This window comes from Dermacentor albipictus, chromosome 9 (assembly GCF_038994185.2).
Source record: "Dermacentor albipictus isolate Rhodes 1998 colony chromosome 9, USDA_Dalb.pri_finalv2, whole genome shotgun sequence".
Classification (NCBI taxonomy): Eukaryota; Metazoa; Arthropoda; class Arachnida; order Ixodida; family Ixodidae; genus Dermacentor; species Dermacentor albipictus.
The window spans coordinates 106,584,079-106,600,427 of NC_091829.1; the positions used below are offsets into that span (position 1 = coordinate 106,584,079).

The 16,349-nt window shown below is 46.3% G+C and overlaps 2 protein-coding genes across 6 annotated transcripts in view; one reads left to right on the forward strand and one right to left on the reverse strand.

Annotated features, from left to right (window-relative positions):
• The window catches only part of Mtap (Methylthioadenosine phosphorylase), a 27,404-nt gene extending 13,229 nt beyond the window's left edge, over positions 1 to 14,175 (forward strand). For 2 of the 4 annotated variants that reach the window (XM_065438865.2, XM_065438864.2), the window contains exons 7-10: positions 4,446 to 4,598; positions 6,468 to 6,554; positions 10,932 to 11,054; positions 12,323 to 13,075. In XM_065438865.2, the coding sequence (XP_065294937.1) occupies positions 4,446 to 4,598; positions 6,468 to 6,554; positions 10,932 to 11,054; positions 12,323 to 12,367 (408 nt within the window). In that variant the 3' untranslated portion in view covers positions 12,368 to 13,075. Of the gene's footprint in view, positions 1 to 4,445; positions 4,599 to 6,467; positions 6,555 to 10,931; positions 11,055 to 12,322; positions 13,076 to 14,031 lie in introns of those variants that run through there. The other 2 variants (XM_065438866.2, XM_065438867.2) reach the window with 2 other exon arrangements.
• The window catches only part of Vha44 (V-type proton ATPase subunit Vha44), a 24,177-nt gene continuing 21,898 nt past the window's right edge, over positions 14,071 to 16,349 (reverse strand). For both annotated transcript variants that reach the window (XM_065438862.2, XM_065438863.1), the window contains exon 13: positions 14,071 to 14,303. In XM_065438862.2, the coding sequence (XP_065294934.1) occupies positions 14,208 to 14,303 (96 nt within the window). In that variant the 3' untranslated portion in view covers positions 14,071 to 14,207. The remainder of the gene's footprint in view (positions 14,304 to 16,349) is intronic.

Sequence of the window (16,349 nt, forward strand, 5' to 3'; positions counted from 1 at the left end):
TATTCTGACACGTATTTGAATTAATATAGACTACAGCATCAATGGAAGGTTAAAAAAAAAGATGTTTTGTTTTTTGTCTTTCGTATTCTTTTATTGCTGTTGTGACTATTTCTTCAGATGCTCATCAGAATGAAGCTTCAATTGTAAGTTTGTTGCTGTGTTGTGTCGCCCAGCTTCGTCTTGTGTCCCTGTTGCCTAGTGCTGGTATCGCATCATGTCTGGTCAGCGAGCCCAGTGTAGTGTATTTTTGTAATAGACTGTTCTTATTCATTTACTCCTCACATGTGCAAAAGAGTTGAAAAAAAAAACAAAACAAACAAACCCAGAAAAATGTAAAGAGAGAAGTTGTTCCAGCACAGCTATTTGCATGTTCAATCTAAGCTAGGAATCCTGAAATACTTTTAGAAATGCAGAATAAAACATTTGAGGTGCGTGTAGCTTTCAGCAGCTACATTATAGACAAGGAAACAGCTGCAATGTCGCGCTTCACACGTAGTTTTAGCTATACAGTGGAAGTCTTAAAGTGCCAGTGAGGGAGCTTTTTTCTTTTTTCGAAGTTGCTCGCTATTAGAGGACATCAAACAAATTGAAATGGCATGTAGCCAGGCTGCCCGGAAGTGAGCTCCACTGCAAACGTAGACACTCTGTCCTTTTCCCTTGACTAGCATCTGCAAGAGACGTTCCTCCCCTGCCTCTTCTTGTACCAGAGACGAGGGAGTGCGTCACGTTTAGGTCCCGAGCCCCATCTCTTTTTGCTGTGCAGCACACTCTGTTGGCGGTATTCCGCACTATCCACTGGATTATCTACTGAGGTCACGCGTCATAACTGGTGAAATCGCGGGTAGTGCATCTTACATAGAGGCATTTGTGCATGTGACCTTGACTTGAGCTGGAAGTGGGGGCTCCGTTGAGAAGAAGGGCTCACTGGCTTTCGTTTGAAAAATTCATGCATTATCACACCGCATAGCAGTTTGATATGTTGAAGACACAATTTTCAGTGCATGATCTAGGCATCATACTATACTTGTCAGCTTGCAATGCCCAAATCTGATCAGGGGGCCTTTTGCGGGGGGCACTAAAGATGACAAAATCTTTGGGCCTGAAGAGCTCCTTTGTATTTCTATTTTTTAGATGATTTCATTTGACCACATTTAATACTATGTTACCCAAATTCGGGTGGTCCGCTGACAGAGTCCCGATGCAGCTGAAGCTGGGCAAACATGACAAAGTGCTTCTAATGGCATCACCGACGAAGCCACTACACGCTGCCTGGATCATAGCAGCCTGCAAGGTTTCGAATTCCCCCTACAGCACCTGAAAGGACTGGAAAAATACAAACTTGCTTAGACAAGTAAATCGACTACACCATATTTTTGGGAGTGCAGCCAGGAGAACTAGCTGGCAAAGTTGTTATATAAGGCGTCGCTGCCTATAGCAGCGCCATTAGAAGGCGCATGCTTGGAGCTGCCTAAAAGGAGGAGAAAGAGGATGGAATAAATGGAGAGACTGAGTAATGTCTCCATTGCTATCGTGCTGAGTAATATGCACGATGTAACATAATTGGCGATGAGGATGGGAAAGCCTGGGAAAAAGTTGCTATCGACATCGCGAGACCTTTCATGCAAGCTTCAGCTGACTGCCGATTTGCCATTACACTTATTGATTATTACAGCAAGTGGCCAGAGGTGGCTTTCGTACGGGGTGCGACCACGTCTACAGTGAGAAAATTCCTACTTGAACTTTTCGCAAGAGAAGGATATCCACGTGGTATCGTATCCGATCATGGACCACAATTTTCTTCGGCGAATTTTGGAGATTTTTTCACAGAGTGCGGAATCACGCATTACAACTCTTTTGTGTATTACCCGCGAGCTAATGGTTTGGTTGAAAGATTTAACAGGGTAATTAGTGCTGTTAGAACGTCGTGAGATAAGAACAGCGATGTTTGATTACCTGCAAACATATCACTGCACGCCTCATATGACTACTGGTGTTGCACCAGCTGTTCTTCTTCATGGACGCCAACTTCGAACCAGACTTGACATTGTGGGATTGCCTGACAAATGTTTCAGCACCAAGCCTTCAAAGGCACTACAGCAGTTGAGAGAGTGCATCAAGAACAAGCAAATGAAGCCGAAGAGCTACACTGAAGGAAAACGTGGTGCCAAGGAACCCAACTTCGTTGTTGGTGACTACGTGCAGGTTAAATTACCTGCAGTTCATGGGAAGCTATCTTCACAGTTTTCTGCTCCCAAGAAAATTATCGGAAAGTATGGACCGCCTCTTACCTCTTGGAAGATGGACGTGTGTGGAATGCTTCCAAATTAGCGGCCGTTCACCAGTACCACTGCTGTCATGAACTGGTCACCGGCATCTGATCATTCAACTATTGTGGCTTTAAATCATCCGTCACAACCTGACACATCAAGCGCAGACAATGCACCCCTGAACCCTGAACCACCTGCTGCAGGGCGTACGCAACAAGCTTCGTTTAATAATTTGCCAGAATGCGAAACAAGCGTGAGAAGTGCCCGCAACAAGAAGACACCGAAGCTGCAGGACTTTGTTAGGAAGTAATGGACAACCATTTTCTGTTTTTTTTTCAAGAGGGAATATGTTATATAAGGCGTCGCTGCCTACAGCAGCACCATTAGAAGGCGCATGCTTGGAGTTGCCTAAAAGGAGGAGAAATAGGATGGAATAAATGGAGAGACTGAGTAATGTCTCCATTGCTATCGTGCTGAGTAATATGCATGATATAAGAAAAGTAAATTTTTACTTTCCAGCTTGTCCATATTTCATCCGTGAAAATTTTGCACACCCTTGAATTTGCAACACTTCGTCATGAACTTCGTGCAACAGTCGTGAAATTAGAGAGTTTTAGCCCAGCGGGTTTACGGCCAGCGGAGCGGAGCGGGCGAGCGGAGACGCGACTGCGCATGCGCACCACGCTGAGGCGGCCAGCGGTTTTACGGAGCAGCGTTTACGCCCGCTGGAAAGCACTCCCCAGCGGAGCGCGCGAGCGTGCGTAAGGGCGCGCGGGCGTTTATGGGAAATGCAAGACGGCAGCCACGCACATGAACGCCGGCAGTTCTGCATCGAAGACGGCGACTGCCGCGCTGACCCGTACATTAGTACTCAGTACATTATTAACAAATAATGCACTGAGAACATGTAATATATCTTTATTCAACATTTCTTGCATAATAAAAGCAAGCGTAATTCAATTTCATTTCTCAGTAACTCCTATTCGAACCACTAGGTGGGGCAGCAGAGCGCCCCGCTCGTTACCCCGCTCGAGCGGGTGATCCGCTGGGCTAAAATTCTTTTTTCGCGAGCCGCTCCGCTGGCGCAACGGTGGAGACCGCTCCGCTCCGCTGGCCGTAAACCCGCTGGGCTAAAACTCTCTATTAGTGTAACCTTAATGGAGCCCGAAAATAAGAGGTCTTACACTAAATCATTGTCAAATGGATGTCATATTGATATCCTCTCTCTGCACACTCCTCCTCTCCACCTTTCGTTCATAAAAAAACTTTTTTTTTTACACATTTTGCCATGTACAAAATAAACCTTTAGTTGAAAGTCAGCATCTGTCCTGTAATACCATCCTTTGTTCCTTGTTTACTAGTACTGTATAACCTAAGTAAATCATGTCAAATAAGTTAGCCTGTCAGCACATCCTTATGGAATACTTAAGGTGCTTTCCCATGTTTGGGCTGCATAGGAAATGTTCTTGAAGTTTGCCGGGTTGAGTACTTTCCTCTCTCTCTCCTTTTTTCTTTTCAGATGCATTGTAGCTTTTCTTTAACTGTTGAACAATTAACTAGGCCAATGCAGCCACTCTCAACTTGCATGCAAGCTGATGCGGCAACTTCAGAATGGTGTTGTCAATCATATATTTCACTGTTCGCTACAGGTGCAAGCGCTTGTCAAGTCACATATGCTGTGGTATTCGTGCCAGCAAGTTGAACGCTGTACGAACGACATACGGTTCAGGTGTTGGCCAGAGTGTTGTCTAGATACAAGGCTGGTTTATGTACCATAGCTGGTTTTGGTAGCACGATGACACAAGGCCACAGTATGATGTGCTGACAGGAGATGTGCTGTCAGTTTGTCGCGGTCTTTCTCGCTTGCTTTTGCATGCCTCTGTTAATTGCTTCAGTTATTAGCATGTTTTCGCCTTGTGTTTTGCTTATGTACTGTTTCCTCTACTCTTCTGCTACTAGTACATACTATAGCTATATAGTACTTATAGGGCTACATACAAATGAGAAAAACGAACTGCTTATTTGTCCTCGCATTGTCGTGCTATCAAAACGAACTCTGAATCCATTGCCCACTTGCCCATATTTATGTCCTTTTGCAATATTTTCTTTTACTACGTTGGAAATTATTTTCAATGCCCATGTGACTGCGTGCCACTGCGTTTGTTGTTGTCATTGCAGGTTCTCATCAAGACTGTGCGATCCCTAAATGTCCCACATCACGAAACAGGCACGGTAGTGACCATCGAGGGCCCGCGTTTCTCGACTCGCGTCGAGAGCTGCCTCTTCCGCTCCTGGAATGGCCACGTGATCAACATGACCACCGTGCCTGAGGTGCGGCCCTGCTTGCTTTACACGTTGATACTTCTGATGCAAGAAGAGCTCTTTCGTGTCAGAAAAAAAAAAGAGGTGGTTTAAACGGATGCTAATGAAAACAAATTGAACTATATATTAGGAAATTCTGTTTGTTTCATCCTTTCAAACCATAATCTAACTGAGAGCATAACCTCAATGAAAGCTAACCTAGCATTTCAACCACTAACTGTTCCTCGCAAAGTTGCCAGCCTTTCCTTGCTTCATAAAATTTTCTATTTTACCACGCTTAACAATGACCTCGCACTGCAGCTGCAGTACACTTCAAACTGTGTTGATCACTGAAATAAGGTAAACATTTATTTGCGTTGCACGAAGACTTTGTTCCAGTCCTTCGACTGCCATGCATCCAAAAGAATGGAACCACTGTCCGCCAGGTGCCGCAGCAGTCATCGACAACAAACTTCTTTCCTGAAACATTGTCTAATGTTGCATAATCAGGAGTATCGTTGGACAATTACCGCAGCTGGCAGATTCCTTTTTGAATGCCATTTGCTTTGTGACCACTCCCCACTTTAATTCCATGTGTCTCTGAGGGTATTTTAAATAAGCGTATAAATAAATATATATCGATTGCCCTACTGCAATGCCAGAGAGCCACTCTTTTGCCAGTAGAGACTAAAATGAAAGGCAGGTGGCAACACCACCTTAGACCTAGTTAGTTCCTAGTTCATTCTTTCTTGGTAAAGATAGACTACACTGTGTTCTAAAAGAACGAAAGATTGGTCTTGGTCAGTTTTAGTGAAGCACAACAGTTCAAACAGACAAAAATACATTGAAGTTTGTAGTGTTGCGCTGTAGTACCGGATCTGGGCTTTCGGCACAAAATTAAAGAAACAAACAGAAATTTGGCCTTCATTTCTTCTGCTGACAATCGATCTGTTAATGTGCAATTAGTAAGAACAAAGATTTGAAAGAATATCAGCCTAAAGTGATTTAGTGTTTATCTAGCATTTATTTGAACTGTTTCTTTAATGCACCGCTTTAAAACGACGCTATATAGATAAAGATTATTTCAAGCTTCTACATTCTACAAGGCCAGTCTTCTTGTTTCTTAATCTTATGCTGATGGCCTGAGCTTGACGTCGCCAATTTTGCTCGTTTTCTGCATTTTTCAGCAGTTTTCCTGCAGGAATAGCTCCCATGTTGTGGCTCTACACAATCTCGAGCGCACTGTGACCTATCTTTATTTATGACCGACTAGGTAGCCTTGAGGAGGTGCTACGAAAATTGTAAGACGTCGTGGGCAGCTGGCGTGGAAATTTTACGGTAGCACCACCTCCCGTCGTTTGTTTTTGCCAAGTGTTGAAGAGGATGTTAGATGAGCTTCACACATAAGGTGCCCAAAGGAGGCTCACAAGTTCTGTGGCATACAACGCTGCATGCATGTTGAGAGCTGAGAGAATAGTTGCCTTTAAGGGCCACAAGTAGGCTGTATGCTATCTCGCCTCTTAAAAAGCAGTACCACACCTGCCTACTTGTTTCTGTATGATGCTATAGACAGAATTTTTCTTACTGTCTCGCCCGCGTTTAGAGCAAGTGCGCTTAATGTCGACCCCAGTCACCGTCCGTCAGTGTGGCCCGCGCAGGGACTGTGGCTTTGATGACAGGACAGCTGACAGCAAAGCTCTGACGGCTGAACGTTGGTGCCAAGCATGCGAGAGAACAGGCTCAGCGCTAAGAGGCTGGCGTTCATTTAGCCACTTCCTGTCAGGTGATGCACGCCCCCTAAAAGCACTGCAAAATCTCATCTATAACCAGTAACGCACTAGCGAGTCATACAGGCTTCAGTCTTTGTGGCAATTGTTGGCTTGTGCCCATGTAATGCAGGTTATACTGGCCAAGGAGGCTGGCCTGCTGTACGCTTCTATTGGCCTGGTGACGGACTACGACAGCTGGCGGCTGGACGTACAACATGTGAGTGGTTTTTGGTTAGGCCTTCTAAACTGATGGTTTTACCGTAGTTATAAATTGCAAAATAGGTAGCATGTGCAAATGGTGCACACAAGACACAGTCAACTAGCCCAGTTTTGTACTTTCGTGTAGGAAGTGAGCCAATTGGGTTTCTTCTTCATCCTCTAGTTGACAAGGCGTGACATGAGGTAAAGGATTTCTAGCAGAAAACCATTGAAGACCATACTGCCTTTATACCATTAAGCAACATCTGCTGGAGTCGGTATCAACCTTGGTTTCCCCAGTATGGGTGGTGCTTAACTTCTTGAGCAGTACTAGCGTGAAAATGCCCTTGTTACCTTAGGTAAAGGAGAACACCAGTAATAGGCCTCTTCGATTTTCGGAGTTCTGGCAGCCTGCTGGGAGCCAGACGGCAGCCAGCTAGTTCCGGTTCTGACAGGAAGACAACCAAGACAACCCAAGACAACCAAGACAACCCGAACCTGCCCGAAGTTTGCAAAATCGAGCGCCGGTACAGCTGGCCAAATGTAAACATGCTACCAGCATGGCAGCGCCCGTTGAGGCCGACGCGCGCTCGGTGTAGTCGGCCCATTTATGCTTTGCCAGCTTGAAAATATATAGTTGCATTAAGGAATACGATCACTATCGCGTGATTTCGCGTGACTCGGCGCAGGACGCGTACTCGGCCAACCTCGCCTTGCGCAGCGCAACAGATGGCCTCCGACGAGGCGGATGACAAGACGCGAAATCGTGATTGTGTACTCGAAAGCGATAGCTGGAGGATCCCTGCTTGCAGCGATCACGTCGACCACCGGCGACATTGATGAGTTGGCGTTGTGTCATCGCAAGACATGAAAAAGCAGGTTGTCGGGTACGTCTCATACGGATAAAATTTCGCGCCGACCTGCTTGGGCTTCGATTTCAGAAAGTTTGTTGTGGCTGATGGTGCTTCTCATTTAAGGAGCTGGGGACGCGGCTGGCACGTGAAAATGCACGTCGCCTGTGACCAGCGAAACGTTTCACACGAAAAACAACATTGGTCGCAATCATGAGAGCAATAAGCCAATGTACGTGTGTCACAATGTACCGAGTGCAATCAGTGTATTTTTAGATCAACGGCCTGCAGTTTGAACACATATCGGTTTCGAGCTGCCACCTAAGCATACGACGGAGAGACGGAGCGAACACGGGCTAACTGCAAAGCCTTCGCTAACTGCTGAGAAAGGAGAGATATACATACGCGAAACATGTGAAAAGGAACGCCACCAGAGAAAGACGAACCCAAAATGTACCGCAATGTGTGAATGAGCGTCTACAGCTTGCGTGGAACACAATGCAGATAACACGCACGCATGAGAGCGCGGCGCGCTGTTCACCGCCGCGAAGAAGCAATCAAGGGACACACACACACACACACAAAAGCTTCAAACGGTTCACCACAGCTCGTATCACACCGCTTCGCGATGCGGAACGGAGCGTTAGCACCTAAAAAGATAACGCTAGAAGTAAGGAAATCCGAAGATGACCGTAGACAGTTGGCTGAGCAAGGTAAATTTAAGTCCTCAAGTGCCCGCGTTGCAATCCCTGAAGTCCCTGTAAAGATGGCGGCGAGCGCCCATCGCCTCTTTTAGTCGTCTGCTGGCCAGAGAACTTCCAGAGAGCAGCCAGACCAAAATCGTCCTGGCAGGTTCTGGCAGCCCGCGGGTAGCCAGAACCGTCCGGCGCGAGCAAAACGAACGCCCGGCGGAAGTGCGTAGCGCGGTGGGCGGAGCAACCCGAGAAAAACGAAGACGCTCTGGCTGGCTCTGACAGCCCGCGGGTAGCCATAAGTGGAAAATCGAAGAAGCCCAATGTGTGCAGTATCAGTAATCCTTCGTGGTCTTGAGAACTTCTCCACTTTGCGGTCATTCCGGTGGGGAACTATGGTTCGTGGTTTCTGGACGCTGCCCAGAAAAACCACTTGTCTGGACAAACATACAGTAAATGAATTAGGATATCAGAATTTTTATTTTATTCCCGAGGCTCTTCTACAGTGTGTACAATAGCCTTTAGCTAGTGTCACTTCGGTAGTGACAACCACACAAACTGTTTTCTCTGGGGTTCTCAATGTCACTTTCTTCGGTCCTGATATGAAGATCTTTGTTGGCCTTCGAATAACGGCATGTATTTTTCCTCATTAGTAAAATCATATTCAGATGCACTGAACTCCTGCAACATTTTTCTGTAAGATTCATGCAGATAGAATGTCTTCAAGATGCCTTGCAGCACTAATTGCGTGCACAAATTCCTCCGAGACTGCTGTAAAAAAATATATACTGCCTTTGTACGCAGGTGCTGCCATGTGCACTTATGAGTGGAGTTTAACTTCGATATAACAAACATGGATATAATGAATTATGAAATATAAGAAACTAAATCTACACATTTCCTCGCAAATACTGTCACGAAGTTAACAAGCAAGGCCTTGGCAATACGGTGTTCCTTTAATAATGGTTGTCGTTCGGAGAGTGCGCATTCCACTGTGCACTACATCGTTCTCGTTCCAGTGGCTGGAGCGACCATCCCGGTCGGCTGGTTACAATAAAGTGCATAAAGTGGTAGGACAGCTCTAATGGCCAATGGGCTCACAATATCAGTGTAACAAATACAGTCGAGCCCACTTATAGCAATATTCAAGTGCCACGGAAATTCCATTGCTATAACTGGGTTGCATGAAAAAAAATCAAAATAGGGGGACGGCATAGCTGCTGTGAGAAAACTATAATGACAGGGAGGCCAGTGCCCCTTGCCACCCCCTTCCTCCACCTGGCTGCTGATTGTGTTGACTCGTTTAACTGTTTAAATCTGCTTCCTGTGCACTCCGATCGCACGTAACAAGCCTTGGTTGTCGGCATACAAGACTAGCACTGCTCTAACAACTGCAAAGAGGGTTCACGGGCAGCAAGTGACATGCGAGCTCCACCGAAGCATTGACCCAAAAGGCCCCAAAAGTGGCCTTTTAAAGAAATGTGAGAAGGTTGATGCAGCAGCTTTTCAGCTTGAGAAATCCAGAAAGAATGCAGGGGCGAGATCGCCACAAGCACCTCGCCATATACTTTTCACTAGCTTGCACGAGAAAACCCCATGTCTGTCAGCGTTGGTTGCTTTACGTGAAGCTTGCCGACATCCTTCTCCAAGGCATCCAGGCTCTCCAGATAGTGCAGCAAAAGGTTCCTCGTGAAAATGAAGCCCCGGAGGACTGTCTGCAGGGCCTCCTGTGAGGACAATGTTCAGGCAGCCTGCCCTACCGCGTCATCGCTGTCATCATCACTGTCGCTACCCGATGCAAACACGTTCGCGGCGATCGGCTTATCGGTTAGGAGCACTTCATTTCCAAATCTATAGCATTTTACTTTCTTTTTCACCGGCAACGTCGTGCATTGCCGATCATCAGCGGCCGCAAGAGCCATCTACCGTTTAGGCAGCGAGTCAAATGAGGCCGAGAAACCATGCATTCAGGAACGACTTTGATGCAACCATCAATGATGAGCACGAGGGACTTAATCCGTTGGCAAAACTGTGCAAAATGAGGGGCCAGTGAGCTATCTGGGAGCAGCGCGACCAGCACAGTTGGCGCAGTCCATTTGTGTTATGGAGGGTGATGCAGCATAGAGCTACGAGTGCAGCCCAATCGTGTTTGGAGGGGTGGAAGGGTGACTGGAGAGATGCGCGCGAGGCTGGTGAGGCGGAGAAGGCTGGAAAACACGCTTTATTATATGATTGCATGACGGCCATTAGGGCAGAGGGCGATCTTGCAGCAGCTCGAATTTTTTTTTCTTTTGAAGGATTTCACATTCCATTACCTTTCGGCACGGACACCCAGCAACCAGACTTCATTGTTATAACCGATAATGCGGCATGGGGGCATTGTAGCAAGCAGGTCAATTCTCCATACAATATATACTAAAGTTCACGGTGCAGCAGCTTCTCGTTATTATAACCGATGTTGTTATAAGTGGGTTTGGCCGTGCTAATAACAAACATCTTATGGTATAAGGAAAGTATTTATGTTGGGCGCGACTTCGTTACGACGAGATTGGGCTAGTTGAAAAGGCTCCCGAACGATGCCGCAATGCACACATGTGCACGCTAAACGAACAGCAGATGCAAGCGTGTGTGTGTCAAATGCTTGAAGCATAACTGAACATAACTCAAATGCTTGCTTGACATCTGACTGGAACTGATCTTTTTGCAAGTCATGTGGGCCAACACATGACTGCGAGGGAACCGATTGGCACCATGTGCCGTGGCAAACCGGCTGAGTCAAAACACTCCCGTCAGTGCACGGCGTGCGCTGTTGCAAGGTAGATCCAAGACGGATTGTAATGCAGTCATGCGCAGGTGGACGTGGAAGCTGTGCTGGAGACGATGCGGAAGAACAGCAGCGTAGCCATAAAAGTCCTGCTTGCTGTTCTCCCCAGGGTCGCTGCCATTGATTGGAGTGCTGCAATAAAGGAGGCAAAGGTGTGTGTGTGTGTTTGTGCACGCTCGTCGTTTACTAACGATACATTGTACTGGTCACGTTCGAGCACTCTGGCGGCACTCTCGCCTTCTAGCTGTTCTAACATTACTCTTTTCCAACCAAGGTGTTGAGTCTCAACCATTTCAAATGAACGTCCAAGCATGCTTGATGCCTAAAAACAAGAACAAAAACAAATCGCCTAATGATTTCAAAAACACAACGAAATTGCATGTAATATCATTTTAAGAATAATAGTGCTTTGACACGTTTCCTATTCACTACGTGGTAGTAATCTGTTACTTGTAATTTTTTGCTTAGGTACTGTATAATGTCTTGTCGATTTTGTATAATCGGTTTTATTTCGTATTCAACGTGTGTCGATTACAAAATTGGATCATGTTTTCTGTTTTGTGCACAGGATGCCCATCTGTAGAGCAGTGAATGGGTGGCACAGGCCCACGTCAGGCCGATGTATTCTGTCTTTAGTGTTATCTAAGACTGTCCTTGTGTCTAAAGAATTCGAAATAAAAAAATACCCAATACATACATACCCAATACTGGAAGCTGAGCTCAACCAAGATCAGACTGAATTCAATGCAGTAGGAGTCAGTGAAAGGTAAAGCCATGAGGAGAAGTATAAGGACTGCAGGCTCGCCAAAAAAATATCTTCACAATTCAGATATATAAACTAAATTAATAAGCGCATCGTAAAGCTCACAAATGCCAAGTTTGGAGTACAGTTTTCATTCCATTTCAGTTTATATAGCAGAAATAACATTGGCTTTGTCATGGAATCCCTGGTCCATATACTGCAAAAGTTAATGGACTGCAGGGCCCGAAGAATTGAATTTTCAAGCAGTTGCGACTGTAATCGGTAAAACTGTACAATGTTGTTTGCATATATGTACTACTACTAAGCTGTGGTCTCAGCTTTTCCTTGGATTCTGCGGTCCGTAAGATTACGTGGCCGATGCTACAAGTGTTCAGAGAAGGGCAGCTGCTCCCTTTCTACTTTTTGTTGGCATGGGTGTGATCCTTAATGGTTTGAAAAACAAATTGTTCGCTTCGGCTCTTGCGATTGGTCAAAATTGCGCTGTCGTCGACACAATTTCGACCAATCACGTGAGGGAAAGCGAAGTTTGCTTTCCAAACCGTTACAAGATCATGTGGCATGTTTGTGATTGTCATTCACCAGTATTATTAAAAAATCCTGCTTCAGTGGTTTGCCCCTGTAATTTACTCACATGCACCCTGTCTCCATCTCTTGCAGGATATTGTTGCAGAGGCAATACTTAAACCTGTGCCGCTACTGTGACGACAGCAGGGCTAATCGGTACCCTGCTCAACAAATAAAAAAGGTTAACTGAGCCCGAGTGCAGTGAGAACCAGTCAAGTGTACCACAGGCATCTAAGTCTGTGTGCTTGTCATTCACTGCATATCTACAACAGGTCTTTTGTGGTTCAATTCCATCAATTTGATCTGGACGAATTCGGTGGTATAAATAAAATCGTCTTGCTGGTAAACTGAAAAGGCCTAGTAAAAGGACGTCCGAATAAGTGGCGTAGTAGTGACCCGACTTGAAATTAACCAAATTTTGAAAGCGGAGCTTCCATTGCCTACCTCATCCCCCCCCCCCTCCCCTCCACACACAAATGCACTTTGTGGCTGTTGTTTTGCCAAGTAGACAACTTAGCCACTAGGTATGTGTCGCTGTGACAAAAAAATCAAGCATATTTGTCTCTTGACAATCGCCTTTATAACACAATGTAGCATGCCTCCAATTCTAGCCATAAGGAATAGGATAAACTCTGCCAAATTTGCCTTCATGGAATGCTGGCCAATCTCGAGACAAGGTTTTGCAGCAAAGCTGTACATGGCTAGGGCATGTCCGTTGTCTGCAAACAACCCGCGAGCTAGCTCGCTGGTGCGCCTCGGCGCAACCTGTGGGCGCACTTGTGCCACTGCTCATGCGTACGTCCGCGTAGTCTCCTTCCACAGCTGGCTCGGTTGTCGCTCTTCATTCCATCAAGACTTTCACTTCTCTCCTATCGTCGTAATGGGGAGGCTGCATTTACGGGGTATGAGCCATTCATACCCCCGCAAGTCAAGAGGACACTATCATCATCAGCAATGGCTCGAGCATTGTAGTCTTCCACAGCTGGCTCCTTTGCAGCTAATCATTCCAGCATAGAATTTCATTTGTGTCATACAGATGGGGAGGCTGTGTTAAATTTTAAAAAGATTTACGATGGTATGAACCATTGCTCAAGGGGTACGAGCCATTCGTTGTCTTACATGCCAGATGAATTTAACAACAGAGGTGACACACGAATGTGTGTGCGTGTGTGTGTGTGTGCCCATCATCGCTATTACTGCTATCAGAACAATAAATATGTCGATACCTTTGTTCAAAATTCTGTCACCTCTGCGTCGTGTGCTAAACACCTTCGCTCGTCAACCACGTTCACAGAGTGGAATGGCTCAATTTTTTTGTCGCCGTCTATGGTTCACAACAAATTGCCCTCTTTGTGAAACCACATATTCCACGTTTCTCGAATCGCTTCTTTGCAATTGTCTCGGCTACCCGGACGCACGCCAAAAGTACACGACACAGTTCTGTTGCTATCCGAGCATGTCAAATAACTTGGCTTTCATAGGGGCACATTGCCGACATTGTGCAAGATAGAGTTTCTGGCACGAGATGCATCTGCATTACCCTAGCCTCGCACAGACAGATGCTGCAGCCATTATAGACAGTACTGGGTTCAGGCATGTGCATGCTGACCAGCCAAGTTGAATTCCAGCGAGGGCCAATGTCAGGCTTGAGCTATCCATGGGTGTGGGCTGGGTCTTTCGATCAGGACTGAATTAATGGAAGTCTACTGTACGATTCCCAAATGCAGCATTTTCACAAACCCCTGTGGCGAAGATCCCCCTCCTCTGTTTTACTTACACAGTCTTTCTCTTCTCTTTTTCAGGACGAGGCCGCCCGGGCAGTCATGAAATGAGGCAGCAAACATTGTTTCGTTGTTTATATATATCTTTTTGGTTATTGCGTGACACACAACAATGCTAATCTGTACACTGCTAGACAAATAAAAGAGATGGAATGTTGGGCCCAAGCTGGAGGCATGCGTGGTAGTGGCCACCCAGCCTAGAGCCGCACGTGCGTGTCGGCCATGTCGATGCAGATCTTGAAGTACACGTACGGGTAGTACTCCTGCTGCCCCATGTTCAGGCCGGGAATGTCCTGCGAATGAACAGCCGAAGATCCGTTCTCAGAGATGATAATACCTGGCAACCTGTGAACTTTAAAGTGTGTAGGACTTCTCGCCAAAGGCCAACTGCAACAAAATTTTGGACCACTGGGAACCTAGCTTCAGATAGCGTAGATTACAGCATCCTCCGTGGAAAATTTGTTTGAAATATGAGTGGAGGCGTTGCATGCAGCTTGCAACAATAAACATCAACAATGTCAACGACAACAAAACTAGGAAAAAGAATGTAGAAAACCAGAGCAGTGCCTAAAGCTTGACCTTTGAGATCATGCAGCGCCCACAGTGTGCCGAAAATCTTCAAGGCCATAGTCCAAGATATGCGTCACACCCACGAACCACAAGGTGCAGTCTTCAGCTAAGACGCTATTTGAAGGCTGTTAAAAGGAAATTAGAGCAGCCCTGAGGCTTTGCCAAGTTCGTTTTAACAGTATGCAGTGGAACCCCAGTTATACGTCCCCTGGTTTTGCGACGGTTTTGTGACCCATGGAAGCAATGCATTAAAAACGTCGGTTATCTGATGCAATTTAACGCCTGACCTGCGTTATACAGCGACCCTCGCTAAGCGCGGCACGGAATGGCAGACGAAAGTGCTGCCATGCTGAAATAGCGCCTTTTATTCTCCACAATCACTTTCTCCCTCTCTTCTCAGTGGCGTTGCCTCTCGTTGCTTTGCGGAAGCGTTTCTCTCCTCCCCCACCAGCAGCCGCCCGCGATGACCGCTGTGTTGAATTAGCGCCTTTTCTTCTCCGCAATCACCTTTTCCCTCCCTTCTCGGCGGCATCGCCTCTTGTCGCATTAGGGAAGCGCTTCTCTCCTTGCAGTTTCCTAGCAGCAGATCGCCGACAAGGTAGTGCAGAGAGGCCTGGGTTTATCGCACGTGTTCTTCATCGTAATCCTAATGACCAGCATTCAGCGAAGGTTTCGAGTTGTGTGGAGCAATGCGACGCACGATGTCCCGAAAGTGGACAGTTCTGTCGCTTGGCGATAAGCTGAATATTATTGAAGAAGCGGAAAAGCAGCATGGAACCACGAAAGCAGCATTGCCCGGGACCTTAAGATACCCGAATCTTCAATTAAAATGATCCTGGCAAACAAAGCGGTGATATTGCAGAATGTCAACAAGTTTGGGCTCAAGCGGAAAGCGGCAAAAGAAAGACAGCATGAGAAGTTAGAAAAAGTTCTCGTCAAGTGGCTGCATCAAGCAGCCAGGAGCTCTGCGATCAACGTTGAGGGCGCCATTCTAAAAGAAAAGGCGGACCTTGTGGCATTGCGTCTGGGCATCGACGACTTTCAGGCATCGAACGGGTGGCTGGATCACTTAAAGAGAGCCTGAAACGATTTTGACGATTTCCTACAAACGTACTGAGTCGTTAGAGTAGGTCCTTCTGATCATTAATTGACACGTCTAAGTGCTCTGCGTAAAGCATGTAATTTATTATAAGGTTTTAAAAATGCACATCGCTGCCGATCGCAGCACACTGCTCGGCGGAATTTTAAGCCGCCTCTACCCATATGACCGAAATCGCCCATATGACGTCAGTGGGGCGAGCTATCCGATTGGCTGACCAGGGCGCGTGATCGATAATTTTTCCAACTTTATTGTAAACAAATAATGTTCGTATTAGTTGGAATGTTAGTTAATTTGTTTTTATAAAAAGAAAGTAAGATAAGGAGAATGCACAAAAACAATTTTTCAGTACACTTAAGCACTTCTGGCACACAGCAAGTGTCGTCTGCTTGTGTTACAACGTGCTCCGTCTTTGATGAGAGCTCCGCTGTCAGTGTCGGTTTGTCTTTTCGCGAGAGCTATGATTCGACTTTGTGGCCTTGTGGGCTGCATATGTAGCGACTGGCAATATGTCAAGCTGCGACATCGTGTCCCTCTGCAAGCCAGTAGACGAGCGAACTGGCTGCAGCGCATCGGACTGCCGCTATCCGATCGGCGCCAGGATTTGCGCGATTGCGGCCGTCACTTTACACCGGAAGATTACTAACGCAATAGTGTTTCGCGAGTCCGG